Source organism: Panthera onca, chromosome X, assembly GCF_046562875.1.
Source record: "Panthera onca isolate mPanOnc1 chromosome X, mPanOnc1 haplotype 2, whole genome shotgun sequence".
Taxonomy (NCBI): Eukaryota; Metazoa; Chordata; class Mammalia; order Carnivora; family Felidae; genus Panthera; species Panthera onca.
Genome location: NC_138357.1, coordinates 34907354 through 34925331, shown reverse-complemented (window position 1 = coordinate 34925331; position 17978 = coordinate 34907354). Strand labels below are relative to the sequence as shown.

Genomic DNA, 17978 nt, shown 5'->3' with positions numbered 1-17978 from the left:
GATGTCAGAATTCTCACAGCTTGTAAAAACTCTGATTTTCCAATGCAGTAAGACTCTCCTTGGCTACAATAGACGAAGCCTTGCTTAACACGTGCGTGCGTGCGTGCGTGCGTGCACACACACACACACACACACACACACACACACTCACACACACACACTCTCTACCTCTTTCTGTGGAAAATCTAAGCTATTTTAACACCATAAGCACAGGGATTTTTTTCATGTTTTAAAATGCAGAAATAAAAAAGACTATGCCTTAAGGAAGAGAAGACATCTAGGCATTTCCAAATTAACTTAATATACATTAATGTATCAAAGGGCACCCAGTCTGTTAGAGCACTCTGGATGCTGAGACAGGCTCCTGAGAACCTTAGAAGCACTCTATGTATAACATCAATATTTATTAAAGCAAATAAAGACAATTCAAAATTCTGTGATAAAGTTAGGATACTTTTTTAACAACTTATGCTAAATGTTTACTTCTTTTCAAAAAAAATTTTTTTTTACACTTATTTATTTTTGATAGAGAGAGACAAAGCACAAGTTGGGGAGGGGCAGAGAGAGGAGGAGACACAGAATCCAAAGCAGGCTTCAGGCTCTGAGCTGTCAGCACAGAGCCCGACGAGGGGCTCGAACTCACAAACTGTGAGATCATGACCCGAGCCGAAGTCGGACGCTTAACCGACTGAGCCACTCAGGCACCCCACTGTTTACTTACTTCTTAAGCACATCTTTAAATCTCAGACTTTAGGGTAACTATAAAACAGGGGCAATATCACCTTTAATAATAATATTTACCTGAATAAGCTTCCACTAGTAGGATGAATAATAATTATGAATAAATGACAGTCATTTTAATGAAATAGGTGGAGTTTTTAAAAACTGGAATTACTTGAAAATGAAAGATTTTTTTTTAATCAAATTGCTTAAGGGTAATTCAATCATATACCTCACACTAAATTCTACAATATAAATAACCACATATCCTATCTTTTATTTTGCGTAAAAGTTTATCTGACATTTATGTATCTAAAGAGTCTAACTTAGGGGGCCGCCTGGGTGGCGCAGTCGGTTAAGCGTCTGACTTCAGCCAGGTCACGATCTCGCGGTCCGTGAGTTCGAGCCCCGCGTCAGGCTCTGGGCTGATGGCTCAGAGCCTGGAGCCTGTTTCCGATTCTGTGTCTCCCTCTCTCTCTGCCCCTCCCCCGTTCATGCTCTGTCTCTCTCTGTCCCAAAAATAAATAAAGAACGTTGGAAAAAAAAAAAATTAAAAAAAAAAAAAAAAAAAAAAAATAAAGAGTCTAACTTATATAAAGGTGATTTATTTTGTGACGGTATCTTAGGAACTGTAAAGAGAATCTGAACTCTTAAGCAACTTACATGAAATATCCTCTTGAAGTCTATTTTTCCATAGTAGAGAATATAGACACAAGCTATCAAATACCTAGGAAAGATGGATGCTGTGATGTTGGGAGAAGAAGTAAAGAGAGAGAAAAGAAATCTCAGACTTTAATTTTTTCATTCAACTTTATCCACAGTTTGCATCGGTAATATACATTTAGTGTTCCATTTATTTTTAAATGCATCAGAAAATCAATTATGATAGATCTGTGACCAATACAAAGATTTCTGAATTCTTCAAAAAATTCACTTAGAAAAGTCGATAAACTAGCATTCTGTAAAGATAATTATTAAACAAATGGTAATGCATTTTTACTCCTTATTTCAATTCTAACATATCCAACATCACTTCTTTCTTGTGCCATACAGTAATAAAATTTAGCAGAAGTAGCTATCTACTACATTTTTTAGGGCCTAATAAAATATTTCCTTGACTTATTTAACCCCTTCCAATCACAAATCCAATTCAAATAATTATAATCGTTCTTAATTCAATAAGTGATGAAGTAAATATAAAATAACCATAAAAACCATTTAGAATAAAATTTACACTTATTTTAAAAACTACTAAAAGAAATACATCAGAGCCTTGATAAAATGTGTCCTTGGGGACTATGCTGAGAAACTGACTTAGAGGTGGTGTTGCCTTTTGGCACTAGAGTAAATAGACTGACATGATGTGAACCTCAGATGGACCCATCTTAAATGGAATTTTGCTTTGCGGCGAAGAATGCTGTAAGTGAGGTTCTGGTGTATTTTCCCTTTAAAGCAATAACTGACAAGTAAGTGAAATGCAATAAGGAAATGGCCTATAATTGCAATGAGAAACAGGAAAATACCTGTAAAATAATTAACATCTAGACTGATTGAGAAGAGGAATCCTACCGCATGGGAACTATGAAAGCAGTATGAATGATTGCTGTAGCTCTTTATGGTCACTTGATTTGTAACATTGTCAGATTTGTACAATAAAAACTAACAACTTGAGATATTTATTTGCCATTTCTTACCTTTATTACCCAAGTTTTCACTAGGGAGATTGATTATGCCAATGAAGGTTTTTTTAGATCCAACTGAAAAATAGGAACTAATTAGCTGAAATACTTAAAGTAATAAATTACTAATAATTTAATTTTAAACCTTACAGTTATAAGAAGCTTTAGTTCTTTAAAAGCTCCAATTTCACACTTGGGGAATGTAAAGAACACATGTGTATTCTAATGCCAAAATGTAATTATATGGCTTCATTGCCAACTGATCAATAAAAGTAGAGTTGTTTCGAAACCAACCCTTATTATACCATTTGGCACACTAGTTTTTACCTTTTATATATACCCTTTGAAATACCCAGGCCAACACTTTTAATAAGTTGCATCCATATTAAGAGGTAACAAGTGCAAATAATCACATATTTAAGATATGGTACTTGCTTGGCTACTGCAAAAGTAATTATACTAAGGTTTTTCTATAGCAAACTGAGTTATTACAGTAATGTTTTTGAAAAATTCCTGCACTCCTACCAACGTAAATTTATCCAGCTCCAAACTAAACAAGGACTTTAGGTAACATAGCATACTTAGGAAAATATTTATAGAATGGTCTGTGTTTAATTCAACATCATGTTCACTGAGGATCCTAAGATTTACAGGATCCACAAATGGCCAGATTCCAAATACACACCTATTCTTCAATTGCTGCTCTATGAATCTGGAAAAAAAAAAAAAAAAAAAAAAAAAAACCCAACTAATGGCAGCATGCCGACTGCAAGTCCAGACACAGATCCAAACTTTGGCAGTTTTATCAAAGTGTCCTTGATAATGAGTACTTGGCTACTTCTCAAAAACCTTACTGCTTTGTGTAACATTTTCAATACAGAAATAAAATACTCTTCAAATAATACATATTAAAAGATGATTAAGTTTTGCAAAATTAAATAGCATAAATTAAGCATATTAACATTTTTTTTTTTTTGACAACATGACATAACCAATTTAAGGAAAACTGCAATGGACTAAATAAAAAACCACAAATGTCACCGTGTGAGGCACATTTAAATCCTCACATATAACTGACCTTACAAAATCTACTAAAATATTTTAAAGTTCCATTGATTCCATTAATACATAAAAAGAAATTGCAAAAATGCTTAAGACTATGTAAGAGTCATCAATTACACAGGCACTTCACATGTAAACAGTCTACAGTACAACTGAAAATATTTTGGCACTAACCTATAATACTAAAAGAATTTAATATAAAGCCAGAGTTCTGCATTTTCTACTCATTTTTTTCTAGAAAACTAAGACCAAAGATTGAAGAAACTGTGTATAAACTAGAATTAGAAGTGTATTAAATAACTCAAATATAGAATAGTCTTAAATCGGTAAAAAAATGATTACCTCATCCAGGTGTTTACTAGTATGCTCTGATATAAAAAAGTAAACCTAATGTGATTATTAAATTGAAACCACATCTTAAATTTAGTATCAATCTGGTTTTTGAAAAATAATGAAGGTTATCAACTGACTCAGTAAAAAGAGAATTTGAATTTATCAAAAACTCTTATTAAGTTAATCCAGTTTTTCCCCCAAAAGAAGTTTGGGCAATTCGAAATTTAACTTTGATGTTTTAACATGATTTTTTTTTAACCTATGGATTGACCTAATAAAATTATTAATTTTGATTAGACATTCTTATCATGAATTTGAGATTTTTTAAATCACTTCAAATAAATGAAACTATACACTTATAATTTTGAAGTGTTACATCAAGCTGTAGAAAGCTGAGATGCCTTGGTTGTAGGTAATTCAAGAAGAGCCTGCACTGTGACACCAACTTTCACAAGACCTCTCTCTTCCAGAATATGATGAGGCAAACAGAGTCTTTCCTGAAAAACAAAATAAATGATATCAGAACATCTGTTTTTTAATAGTGCAGTAAAGCCTGAACAAGTTAGAACTGGATTTTTAAAACATGTGTCCTGTAAAACTTCAAGTAGAAAGTACGCAATTTTAATTAAATTCTAAACTTTTTATTCTCTTCTTGAGGTGTAATTGCCATGTAACATTATATTAGTTTCAAGTGTAAAACATAATGATTTGAACAGCATTCTCTTCTCTGTATCTATAATGTACACTTTATTTTGTTTGTCCACTTGGGTTTTTTTTAGAGTCTACATGTAAGTGGAAACATACAGGATTTGTCGTTCTCTGTCTGACTTAATTTTGTTTAGCATAATTCCCTCAAAGTCCATCCAAGTCACAAATGGCAAGATTTCGTTCTTTTTTATGGCTGAGTAGTATTCCACTGTACGTATACCACATCTGTGTCCATTCATCCACCAACGGTCTCTTCGGTTGCTTCCATATCCTGGCTATCGTAAATAATGCCACAATGACACAGGGGTGTGAATATCCCCTTCAATTGGTATGTTTGTTTTCTTTGGATAAACACTCAGAAGTAGAATTGCTGGATCATATGGTATTTCTATTTTTAATTTTTGAGGATCCTGCATACTGTTTGCCACAGTGGCTGCACCAATTTACCTTCCCATCAACCTGACGCAAGGGTTCTCTTTTTTCCACGTCCTCATCAACATTTTGTCTTTTGGACAACAGCCATTCTAACGGCGGTCAGGTGGCATCTCATTGTACAAATTCTAATTCTCAAATGGCTCTTTCGATAGACTTTTAGGGTATGGGATTCTATTTTACGGGCTCTGTTTTGATCGGAGGTTGATCTGATCGACATAAATAAGCGAATATTTTAAAGTGAGACAGTCATGCTAGAAGTTCCCTAAGCTCTTGTGCTGGAGTAGAAAGAGCACTCCATTTCCAGTCAGGAAATCTAAGGGCCATGCATACGAAGTACTAAAGGTACTCAAAACTACCCAGAGACTCAGTTTCTTCAACCTGAAGAAAGGACTGTGTAAGAAACAAACTGAAGAGTGTAAACTCTTCAGTCCTGTACAAAATTGGCCTCTCTCGTTCATTCTACCAGTTCTGAGGTTCCACGGTCTCTAAAATATGAAATGATTCAGTACTTTTTTTTTGGTCTTACTGTTACTTCTTTCCAGCTGCTAGTGATCTTTGTTGCTTCTTAGTTCAGTGGTCTAGAATTTGAGAAGTAGCAACGGCCTCCTCTTGTAAGCACATCACATGTCATTTGACCTTAAGGCAGCTTTGCATTAGGTTTCATTAGCCTTGGCTGATCCTCTTCTAACTTCTTTCCTTTTTGTAAGTAATCTCTACTCCCGACGTGGGGCTCAAACTCACCACCCCAAGATCAAGAGTCACATGCTCTACCAACTCAGCCAGCCAGGCTGTCCCTCTTCTAGCATTCTTGATGTTTTCAAGAGTTCTGTCTTCACTCTCTTCTCTTTTGTACTATATCTTCTCTTTGGTATTCTCAAAGCCTTATCAAAATTGCAAGGGTTAACTAAATAAATTTGGTAGCTATTTCTGAAGAAACAGGGCAGTCCACTGCTTCAGCTGGGACACACATTCATCTCAGGAAAGTAAGCTAGTAATGGATAGCGTGGGAGGCAAACAGACCATCGACAGGACCCATCTGGTCCATAACTATACACTTGGTGAACACAGTATCCTACAAGTCTAGAAACATTACATTTTTTTCTAAATCCATTGTTTCTTCAAACATGGGGGGCCTTGGCAAGACTAGGCTCCTATTCCCAAACAGTAATAACTATATCCTCCACCCTGATGACTTTCAAATCTTTATTTCCTGCCATGACCTCTCTATTGAGCTCCAGATACAAATATGAACATGAGACAGCCAAATGGATGTCTAACAGGCAGATCAAAATCAATCTGTCCACAACCGAATTACATCATCACTAAGTTAAACTGTCCTTTTATATTCTGTACCTACGTCAGTAATACACTATTCAATTTCTCTCAATATAAACCTCGGAATCCTAATAGTCTTTTCTTTCTTCCTTATTCCCATAAACCATTCACCAAACACTACTGGTAATAATCCCATTTATCAGAAGCATTCTCAAAAACTATCTTCTTATCTCCATTTTCACAATAGCATTTGCTGCATTCCCAATGTTTTGTTTATTTATTCAAATAATCACTGAAATGTTAGAAAAGAAAAAAAGGTTTCACATCAATGACCTCAGCTTCCACCTTAGAACTAGAAAAAGAACAAACAAATTAAGCCGATGGCAAGAAGAAAGAAAGAACATATGAAGTTGAGAGAGGAAAGTAATAAAATAAAAACCAGAAAATAATAGACAAAAAAAAAAAAAATCAGTGAAACCAAATGTTAGTTCACTGAGAAAATTTTTAAAAATTCATAAGCTTCTACCTAGGTTAATCAGAAAAAAGAAAACACACAGATTACCTACATCAGGAATAAGAGAAGTAACATCAGAAGAGATATTACAAATACTAAACTGATAATAAGGGGACATTATAAACAACTTTATAATAATAAGTTTGACAAACTACATGAAATAGACAAATTCCTTGACACACAGTATACCAAAAGCTCATGCAAGAAGAAACAGAAAACCAGAATAGCCTTGTATCTATTAAAGAAATTAGAATTGTAGTTAAAATCCTTTCCACAAAGAAAACTTTTGGCCCAGCTGGTTTCATTAAAGAATCTGACCAAATGTTTTAAAAGGAAATAGGATCAATTCTACACAAAATTTTCACAAAAAGTGAGGAGCAGGGAATACTTCCTAACCTATTTCTTAAGGTCAATATTACCATGACACTAAAGCCAGGCAAAAGATATTAAAAGAAAAGAAAACTAAAGACCAATATCCCCATGAACATAGATGTAAAAAGTCTAAACAAAATTTTAGCAAACTGAGTTCAACAATATCAAAACAACAACAAAATCTAAGATGACCAAGAGGGTTTATCCCAGAAATCTAGGTTTGAGTTAATATCTGAAAATCAACCACCATTAAGTCACAATACTGTGAAAGAAAAAGGATGTTATCATCTCAGTGGTTGTAGAAAAAGCATTTGACAGAATTCAACATCCGTTCCTGATAAGAACTCTCAACAATCTAGGAATAGAAAGGAATTTGCTCAACCTGATACAGTTCATCTATAAAGAAAAACAACAGCTAACATTTGCAAAGCATATATCTCATAGAGTACTTTTATCTGGAATATAGAAAAAAAACACCCACAACTCATTAATAAAAAGGTGAATAATCCAATTAATAAAGGGGCACAGGATTTGAAAAGACACTTCTCCAAAGAATGTCTACAAATAGTCAATAACCACATGAAAATGTGTCCCACATAATTAGCCACTAGGGAAATGCTAATTAAAACCACAATGGCTGTGGGTGCCTCACATCCAGTGAGCTATGCTAGCTTACTGTCAACTTCCCCTAGAGGGTGAGGGCCCCCAATCCAGCTGCACAGCTGTGGATGCTGGGGATTGTGTTGGATGTCCAGAAACAGTCAGGGGTGGCAAATGGGTCAGATCCACATTTCAGCTCTGGAGGAACTCTGGGTGCGGGGTGAGGCAATGGGATCCTCCAGCCTTTGCATCCCAGGCTCCCCCATCGAGCCCAGAGCCCAATCCCTCCCGAGGCAATGGCAGGACTGGGTCCCTAACTGACCAGGCACAGGGATGCTGCAGGGGAGGCGACACAGGCATCAGCCACAAGAAACCGAAAGCAGCAGCTGTGAACCTCTCCCAAGCACAGTAAATGATGTGACGTTCCCCGGCTCCTCTGAGAATCTCTGCCTGCTCCCTCCTCTTTCCCACCCTCAACTGTGTCCTTGGGGCCTAGGTATAGAATGAAGAAAGCTGAAACAAGTGTTCAAAAAAAAATTTGTTCATGAGTGTTCATAGCAGCATTATTCATAATAAACAATGAGTGGAAACAGCCCAAACGTCCATCAACTTATGAACTGTAAACAAAATGTGGTATAAATGTTAGTCAGTTAGTTAGGAGGTATCAGCCAGGAGGGATAAACTGGTGCTGGCCACACCCTCGGAGGCACCCCCAAAGGTTAACAGCCACACCTTCAGAGCCACCTCTAAGGGCTAACAGAGCAGGAAAGGCTTAGCCACAGAGTTGGCTCAAAAGGCACAAAGGGACTTCTAAGAACAGGGCAAGCACACAAAAGGTTGCCTTGTGCTATCCCCTGTCACCTTAGGTTACCTTAAAGTCACAGCAAAGCCCATTAAAACTCTTGAATATGCAGTACATAAATAAATACAATTATAACAGAATGCATCATAAGTAGGCACAATGCACAGAAGCCAAAATGTTACACAATCAGCAGCCGACAATCAAAAATGCCAATCAAAGCCAAATTTATATGTAAACAAAGCAGGCTTATAAGGCTGTAGCTAGAACTTCTCAGGTCCATTGCCATTCTTACGCCGGCAGGGGCCTGCTTTCACTCTTAAAAGTGTACTATACTTATCTACTTGATAAACTCTATCTCCCTATTCTGGTCTCAGGTCCCTAATTCATTGCTGCATCCAGGCCAAGAACCTAGTGACCCAGTAACCTAGACATACAATAAAATATTCAGCCATAAAAATAAATAAAGTACCACTTTACACAACAACACGGATAAACCTTGGAAACATTATACAAAATGAAAAAAGCAGACACAAAAGCTCCCATATTGTAGGACTTCATTTATACGTAATGTCCAGAATAGGCAAATCCATAGAAACAGAATGGGGTGCTGGGGGTGGGGAGTATGGACAGGGAGACTACTAATGGGTAAGAGGTTTCTTTCTGGGATGATAAAACATTCTAGGGGAGGAGCTAAGATAGTAGAGTACTAGGAGGACCCTAGGCTTCCCTCATCACTGGAACATACCTAGATAACCATCAAATCACTCCAAATACCTAAAAAATCCATCTGAGGACTGACAGAACAAACTGCACAACTAAAGGGAGAGAAGGGGCCACATCATGGAAGGTAGGAGGCACGGAGCTATGGTCTGGGGAAGAAAAGGGCTGCAGAGGGGAGGGAGCCCTGGTTGTGGAGAAAAGAGAGAGAGAGAGAGAGAGAAGCACAACAGGGGGTAGCATAAGGAAAACACTTCTCCAAAGTTACTGACTGGGAAAAGGAGAGAGGCTGATTTTCATGAGTTTTCGCACCCAGTGGGGCTCAAAGACTGAAGTATTAGAGGTCTGTGGCACAGCTGGTCTAGAGCCCTGAGAGCGCTGCAGTGCTCCTGTAAGAGGAGATAGGCAGGTAACCCGGGGGCAGACATGTGACACGTGGATTGCCTGAGATGCACTGGCAGAGACAGTTCTCCATTCTTGGAGCACATCTGAGAGAGGTGGAGTTTCCTCTCCAGGGACAAAGGAGCCAGTGAAAGCCATTTCCCACCCCTGCCCCCTGAGCATAGACACAGAGACACCCACTGAGGGCAGCCAACCTAGGCAATGGTTCTTTAGCGCACTTGGCCCCTGCCCTTCTGGGTCAAACCTGCATCAATCCCAGTGCAGCAAGACCCTCCCCAGGAAGACCGGCACAGGTCCCCCCACCCATACCTGGGTCCCTAAAGTTCAGAGTCTTAAACTCAGTGGGCCTGGCTGGGATAGAGTCCAAAGTGCACTGCACTGCTCCAGGCAGGCAAACAATCCAGACATACTGTGAAAACAGCAATCTGAAAAACACCTAGGACACATGAGGGGAAATTATTAGCTCCTCTGGGAGGGCTTCCCTGACAGCAGTGAGCATAAACCCCTCTCTGGGGACAAAGGAGCTGGTTGGTGCCATTTTCCTCTCCCATCCCTCACCATAGACTACAGCACAGTGCCAACACCCGCTGCTGAAATTACTTTCACTAAGCCCCGCCACCCTTCGTTGTGCTGGTACTGCTTTTCCAGGCAAACATCCCTGAGAACTGATGCAGCAGGCTCCTCCCCCAGAAAACCAGCACAAAACCCTGCACAAACCACATCTACTGACCATAAAGATCTGCAAGGCTTCAGCTCTAGTGGAAAAAGCATCAGGTCTGTTAACAAGCAGACCGAAGCACATGTAGATAGAACTCGCCACGCTCTGGCCAAGGTCCAAACACTCCCCCACTGCAGGCAAGGAGCAACTCTACAGAGGACTAACGGATGGGATACAGCAGTCATAACGCGGCAGCAGAGCACATGCAGCATACGCCAGAGACACTTCCTGAAGCGTCAGGCCCTGGATGTTCTATGATTTCTTATTCGTAGAGCCATTAATCTCAGAAGCAGGGAACATAACAGGCTTTCCTAACACACAGAAGAAGACAGAAACCTAGATAAAATGCCAAGACAAAGGAATTCATCCCAAAAGAAAGAATAAGAAAAAGTCATGGCCAGGGATCTAATCAAAACAGATGTAAGTAATACGCCTGATCCAGAATTTAAAACAACAATCATAAGGATACTAGCTGGGCTTGGGAAAAGCATAGAAGACATCAGGGAGACACTTACCACAGCGATAAAAGAGCTTAAAACTGATAAGGCCAAAATGAAAAGTGAAATAACCAAGATTCGAAACCAACTGGTAGTAATGACCACAAGGATGGAAGAAGCAGAGGAATGAACAACATATAAGACAAAATTATGGAAATAATGAATCTGATCAAAAGAAGGAAAGAAAAATCTTGGACCATGAATGTAGACTTAGGGAACTCGGTGGCTTAACGAAGTGTAGTTAACATTCATATCATAGGACACCCAGAAGAAGAGAGAGAAAAGGGGACAGAAAATTTATTTGAGGAAATTACAGCGTCCCTAATCTAGGGAAGGAAATAGACTTCCAAATCCAGGAGGCACAGAAAACTCCCATCAACATCAACAGAAACAGGCCAACACCAAAATATATCATTAATTTGCAAAATACAGAGGTAAGGAAAAAAATCCTAAAAGCAGAAGACAAAAGAAGTCCCTAACTTACAAGAGATGACAAATAAGGTTAGCAGCAGATCTCTCTACAGAAACTTGGCAGGCTAGAAGGGAGTGGAATGATACACTCAATGTGCTGAATGGGAAAAATCTTCAGCCAAGAATACTCTATCGAGCAAGGCAATCAATCAGAAAAGAAGGAAAAAGAGTTTCCTAGACAAACAAAAATTAAGAGTTTGTGACCACTAAAGTAGCCCTGCAAGAAATATTAAAGGGGACTCTTTGAGTGGGAAAGAAAGACCAAAAGCAACAAAGATTAGAAAGGAACAGAGAAAATCTCCAGAAACAATGACAAAACAAGTAATAAGATGGCACTAAATTCGTATCTATCATTACTCTGAATGTAAATGGACGAAATGCTCCACTCAAAAGACACAGGGTGTCAGGATGCATAAAAAACAAGAGCCATCGAGGGGCACCTGGGTGGCTCAGTCAGTTAAGTGTCCAACTTTGGCTCAGGTCATGATCTTACAGTTCGTGGGTTCAAACCCTGTGTTGGGCTCCATGATGACAGCTCAGAGCCTGGAGCTTGCTTCGGATTCTGTGTCTCCCTCTCTTTCTACCCCTCCCCCACTCGTGCTCTGTCTCTATCTCTCAAAAATAAATAAAACATTAAAAAAAAAGACCCATCTTTATGCTGCCTAGAAGAGACCCATTTTGGACCTATAGACAGCTGCATACTGAAAGTAAGCAGAGGGAAAAACATTTACCATGCAAATGGACATCAAAACAAAAAAGCCAGAGTAGCAATACTTATATCAGACAAACTAGATTTTAAACTAAAGATTGTAACAAGAGATGAAGAAGGGCACTATATCATAATAAAGGCGTCTATCCAACAAGATCTAACAAGTAAATATTTATGTCCCCAACTTGAAACCCCAAACATATAAAACAATTAATAACAAACATAAAGGAACTCTTTGACAATAATACAATAATGGTAGACTTTAAAACCCCACTCATATCAATGGACAGATCATCTGAACAGAAAATCAACAAGGAACAATGCCTTTGAATGACACACTGGACCAGATGGACTTAACAGATACATTCAGAACATTTTATCCAAAAGCAACAGAATATACATTCTTCTCAAGCGCACATGGGACATTCTCCAGGATAGATCATGTATTAGTTCACAAATCAGGGCTCAGCAAGTACAAAAAGATTGAGATCATACCATGCATATTTTCAGATCCCAACGCTATGAAACTGAAAGTGAACCACAAGAAAAATTTTGAAAATACCACAAATACATGGGAGGATAAAGAATATCATTCTAAAGAATGAATAAGTCAAGCAGGAAATTAAAGAAGAAATAAAAAACACACATGGAAACAAATGAAAATGAACAAGATGGTCCAAAAGATTTGGGATGCAGCAAAAGTGATCATAAGAGGGAAGTATACAGCAATACAGGGCTACCTCAAGAAGCAAGAAAAATCTCAAATACACAGCCTAACCTTACACATAAAGGAGCTAGAAAAAGAACAACATACGAAGCCTAAAGCAAGTAGATAGGAAATAATAAATATCAGAGCAGAAATAAATGATATAGAAGGAAGGACAAGAACAACAAAAAACCACAGTAGAACAGATCAAAGACACCAGAAGCTGATTCCTTGAAAAAATTAATAAAACTGATAAACCCCTACCTGGACTTATCAAAAAGAAAAGAGAAAGGACCCAAATAAATAAAATCATGAATGAGTGGGGAGAAATCACAACCAACACCACAGAAATACAAAGAATTATAAGAGAAAATTACAAAAAAATATATGTAAACAAATTGGACATTCTGGAATACAATCTGGAATAAATTCCTAGAAATATATCAACTACCAAAACTGAAACATGAGGAAATAGAAAACTTGAACAGACTAATAATAACCAGCAAAGAAATTGAATCAGTAATCAAAACTCTCCCAACAAACAAAGTCCAGGATCGGATGGCTTCAGAGGAGAAATGTAACAAACATTTAAAGAAGAGTTAATAGCTATTCTTCTCAAACTGTTCCAAAAAATAGAAATGGAAGGAAAACCGCCACGTTCATTCTACGAGGACAGCATTACCTTGATTCTAAAACCAGACAAACCCATTAGAAACAGAACTACAACCCAATATCCCTGATGAACATGGATGCAAAAATTCTCAACAAAATACTAGCAAAGCGAATCCAACAGCACATTAAAATAACCACTCTCCACAATCAAGTAGGATTTCTTCCTGGGTTGCCAGCGTTGGTCAATATTCACAAATCAATCAATGTGAAACACCACATTCATAAAGGAAAGGATAAGAACCAACATGATCCTCTCAACAGACGCAGAAAAAAGCATGTGACAAACTACAGCATCCATTCATGATAAAACCCTCAAGAAAGTAGGGATCCAGGGAACGTACCTCAACATCATAAAGGTCATATATGAAAAACCCATGGCTAGTATCATCCTCGCTGGGGAAAAACGGACTCTACAGTCAGGAATAAGACAAGGCTGTCCACTCTCACAGCTGTTATTTAACATAGTACTGGAAGTCCTAGCCTCAGCAATCAGACAACAAAAAGAAATAAAAGGCATCCGAATTGGCAAAGAAGAAGTCAAACTTTCACTATTTGCACATTACATGATATCTATGCAGAAAACGCAAAAGACTCTACCAAAAGACTGCTAGAGTTGGCACACAAATTCAGTGAAGTCGCAGGATACAAAATCAACATACAGAAATCTGTTGCATTTCTATACACAAATAATGAAGCAGCAGAAAGAGAAATCAAGGAATCAATCCCATTTACGATTCTACCGAAAACCACGAGACACTCAGGAATAAACAAATCAAAGAGGTAAAAGATCTGTATTCCAAAAACTATAAAACATTGATGAAGGAAACTGAAGACACCACAAGGAAATCGAAAGACATACCATGGATATTCTTTCCTGCTTTGTCAAAGAGGAGTTGACCATATAGTTGTGGATTCATCTCTGGGTTTTTTATTCTGTTCCACTGATCTATGTGTCTGTTTTTGTGCCAGTACCATACTGCCTTGGTCCCTACAGGTTTGTAATACAGCTTGAAGTCTGGATTTGTGACCCCCTCCAGCTTTGCTTTTCTTTTTCAGGATTTCTTTGGCCATTCGGGGTCTTTTGTGGTTTCATACAAATCCAAAAGCACAATTTTTAAACATGATAAATTTTACTTCAAAAAATATAAAGCTTGTGCTGTTTGGAAGATACTATAATGAGGGGCATCTGGGTGGCTCATTTGGCTAAGCGTCTGACTCGACTTTGGTTCAGGTCATGAGCTCATGGTTCTTGAGTTCAAGCCCTATATTGACCTCTATGCTGACAGCGCGGCGTCTGCTCGAGCTTCTCTCTCTGTCCCTCCCTCTCTGCCCTTTCCCTTCGTGCTCTCTATGAAAATAAATAAACTTAAAAAAGGATACTCTAATGAGAATGAAAAGATAAGCCGAAGACTTGTGATACAATACTTGTTTATCACATATCTGGTAAAGAACTTAGTTCATAATTTATAGAGAAATCTCAAACTCAGTGACAAGAAAACAGCTCAATTAAAAAACACACAAAAGAGGAGTGCCTGGGTGGCTCAGTTGAGTAAGCATCTGACTCGATCTCGGCCCAAGTCTTGATCTCACGGTTCCTGGGATGAAGTCCCGCGTCAGGCTCTGTCACTGATAGTGCAGAGCTTGCTTGGGATTCTCTCTCTCCCTCTCTGTCTCTCTGCCCCTCTCCTGTGCACACATGCATGCGTTCTCTCTAAATAAATAAATAAACTTTGAAAAAAGAGACTAAAATAATAGAAGATTAGAATAGAATACGCCATAAAAGAAGCCATACCAATGGCAAATAAGCCCTTGAAAAGATGATCAACATCATTAGCCTTCAGGGAAGTGCAGATTAAAACCACATTGACAAACTGGTACATACCTATCAGAATGGCAAAAAATAAAGAAAAAAAACCACTATATTAAATGCTGTTGAGGATATGGAGGAACTAGAACTCTCATATACTGTTGACAGGAATGTAAAATGGTACAACTACTTTGGGAAACAGTTTTTTACTTTCCTGTAAGGTTAAGTACACACCTACCATATGTTTCATTCATGTTACTCCTGGGTATCTACCCCAAATTAAAGAATGTATGTATATATCCAAAGACTTGTGTATAAATGTTCATAGCAGTCTTATTTGTCTCAGTGGTCGCTAAAACTGGAAACAATCCAAATGACCATCAACAAGTCAATAGACCAACAAATTGTGGTTCACAATGAAATACTACTCAGCAATAAAAAGGAATGATCTATTTATATATGCAACATCACTGATGAGTCTTAAAACAATTACACTGAGTGAAAAAAGCCAGAAAAAAATCATACATATTCTATCATTCCATTTATATACAACTCTAGATAGAAAATGCAAACTATTTTTGTTATTTTTATTTTTTTTACATTTATTTATTTTTGAGAAACAGAGTGAGACAAAGCATGAGCAGGGGAGGGGCAGAGAGAGAAGGAGACACAGACTCCAAAGCAGGCTCCAGGTTCTGAGCTGCCAGCACAGAGCCTGACGCGGGGCTCGAACCCACGAACCGTGAGATCATGACCTGAGCTGAAGTCGGACGCTCAACCGACTGAGCCACCCAGGCACCCCAGAAAATGCAAACTAAACTATAACAACAGATAGCAGATTAGTGGTTACCCACGGAAAAAAGGATTGCCAAGGGACACACGGAAAGTTTTAGGGGTCATGAACATGCTCATTATCTTGACTGTGGTGATGATTTCATGGTGTATGCATGTCAAAACTTACTTAACTGTATAGCTTATCTATATGCACTTTATTGTATGTCAATTATACCTCAAAAAAGCTATTACAACACAAAAATCTCTTGGGGCTCCTGGGTGGCTTAGTCAATTAGGCATCTGACTTCGGCTCAGGTCATGATCTCATGGTTCGTGAATTAGAGTCTCACATCGGATGAGCTTGAGCCCAACTTTGGGTGAGCCTCACTTCTCTCTCTCTCTCTCCCTCTCTCTCTCTGCCCCTCATGGGATTCTCTCTCCCTCTCTCTGCCCCTAGCTCACTTGCACCCTCTCTCTAAAAAAAAATACAAAAATACAAAAGTACATTAAAATGAAATAAAAGACACTAAATGAAGAAACGGACTCTATATTACAATTTCTAAGTCAAGGAAAAACAAGAAGCTAATGATAAAACTCTTTCCCCAATACCAGTAGCTGGGAAGTTTTGAAAATGGGAGTTGATAACTGGTCCTTCCATAAGTCCCTCTTGTGGTAGCATGGGTGGGTTACTAACCCTTTCCTAAAACAAGCTAGAAAGAGAGTATCAGACTATGCTAAGTAGAATAGTTTCCGTTAAGACCTTCCTAATTGATGCTTCTTGCCTACTATACCAAGAAGGTATCTGGAATATGTTGCAATGTCTTTTCTTTCATATAAAAGCACACAAATAGAGAGTATCCAAGCTTGAGGATATGTTCTAAAGTTAGATCACCTGGGTTCATAGCTTGGCCCCACTGTGCACTAAAGATGAGACCTTGGAGAAGTTCTCTAACCTCCCTGTGCCTCAGTTTACTCATCTGTAAAATGTGCATTCATTCGATAAATGTTTATTGAGAATGCTCCCCCCAAAAACTCTTAAAAATGATAAAACAGAAAAATATATATAATGTAATCCTAACTAGAAAACAAAACTTCCTGGGGCGCCTGGGTGGCTCAGTCGGTTAAGCGGCCGACTTCGGCTCAGGTCATGATCTCACAGTCCATGGGTTCGAGCCCCGCGTCGGGCTCTGTGCTGACAGCTCAGAGCCTGGAGCCTGTTTCAGATTCTGTGTCTCCCTCTCTCTGACCCTCCCCCGTTCATGCTCTGTCTCTCTCTGTCTCAAAAATAAATAAGTGTTAAAAAAAAAAAAATTAAAAAAAAAAAAAGAAAACAAAACTTCCTAATTTTTCTGTTTTCTCAATAAGAGATTAAGAGTACAAAGAAGAACTAACATAAAAATGTTTAAGAATTAAAATTTTAAGACATCATGTCAAGCATAAAGATGTAATTAGAGAACAGCAGCATGTAGTTTCGAAATTACAGGGTAATTCAACTGATTCTCTCTATATAAATTATATTTATTCACTTGAGGAAAGAGATTAAAGTGGAATCTGTAGACCAGATTATTAGGACACTGGTAAAAAGAGCTAAATGAGCACAACTCAATATATAAATGTATCAAATCAACACACTGCACACCAAACTTAATGTTATGGATCAATTACATCTCGATAAAAATGAATTTTTAAAAATAAAAGGATGTCAGCAAATTTGACAACAAATTATATTTAAAAAACTAAATAAATAAAATAAAAGGGAAAAGTATCACAACTATACTGTGATCTGCTAACAATACCATGTCCTTTCAACACCTGACCATCTTGATGTTGGGCCTATGATGTTTTCTAAAAAAGTAATATTTTAATTATTTGTTTTCATTATACATTTACAATACTACTTTAACTGCTAATTTTATAGTACTGCAATTATCACCTGAAACATAAGCCAAATTCTACAAATTTCAGACAAAGTTTGTCCCATGAGAAATTGTCATGATATGTTACC

The 17978-nt window shown here is 37.9% G+C and overlaps 1 protein-coding gene across 3 annotated transcripts in view; it reads right to left on the bottom strand.

Annotated features, from left to right (window-relative positions):
* Positions 1–1499: 1499 nt before the first annotated feature.
* The window catches only part of LRCH2 (leucine rich repeats and calponin homology domain containing 2), a 99898-nt gene continuing 83419 nt past the window's right edge, over positions 1500–17978 (bottom strand). For all 3 annotated transcript variants that reach the window (XM_081793518.1, XM_081793520.1, XM_081793519.1), the window contains one exon: positions 1500–4291. In XM_081793518.1, the coding sequence (XP_081649644.1) occupies positions 4172–4291 (120 nt within the window). In that variant the 3' untranslated portion in view covers positions 1500–4171. The remainder of the gene's footprint in view (positions 4292–17978) is intronic.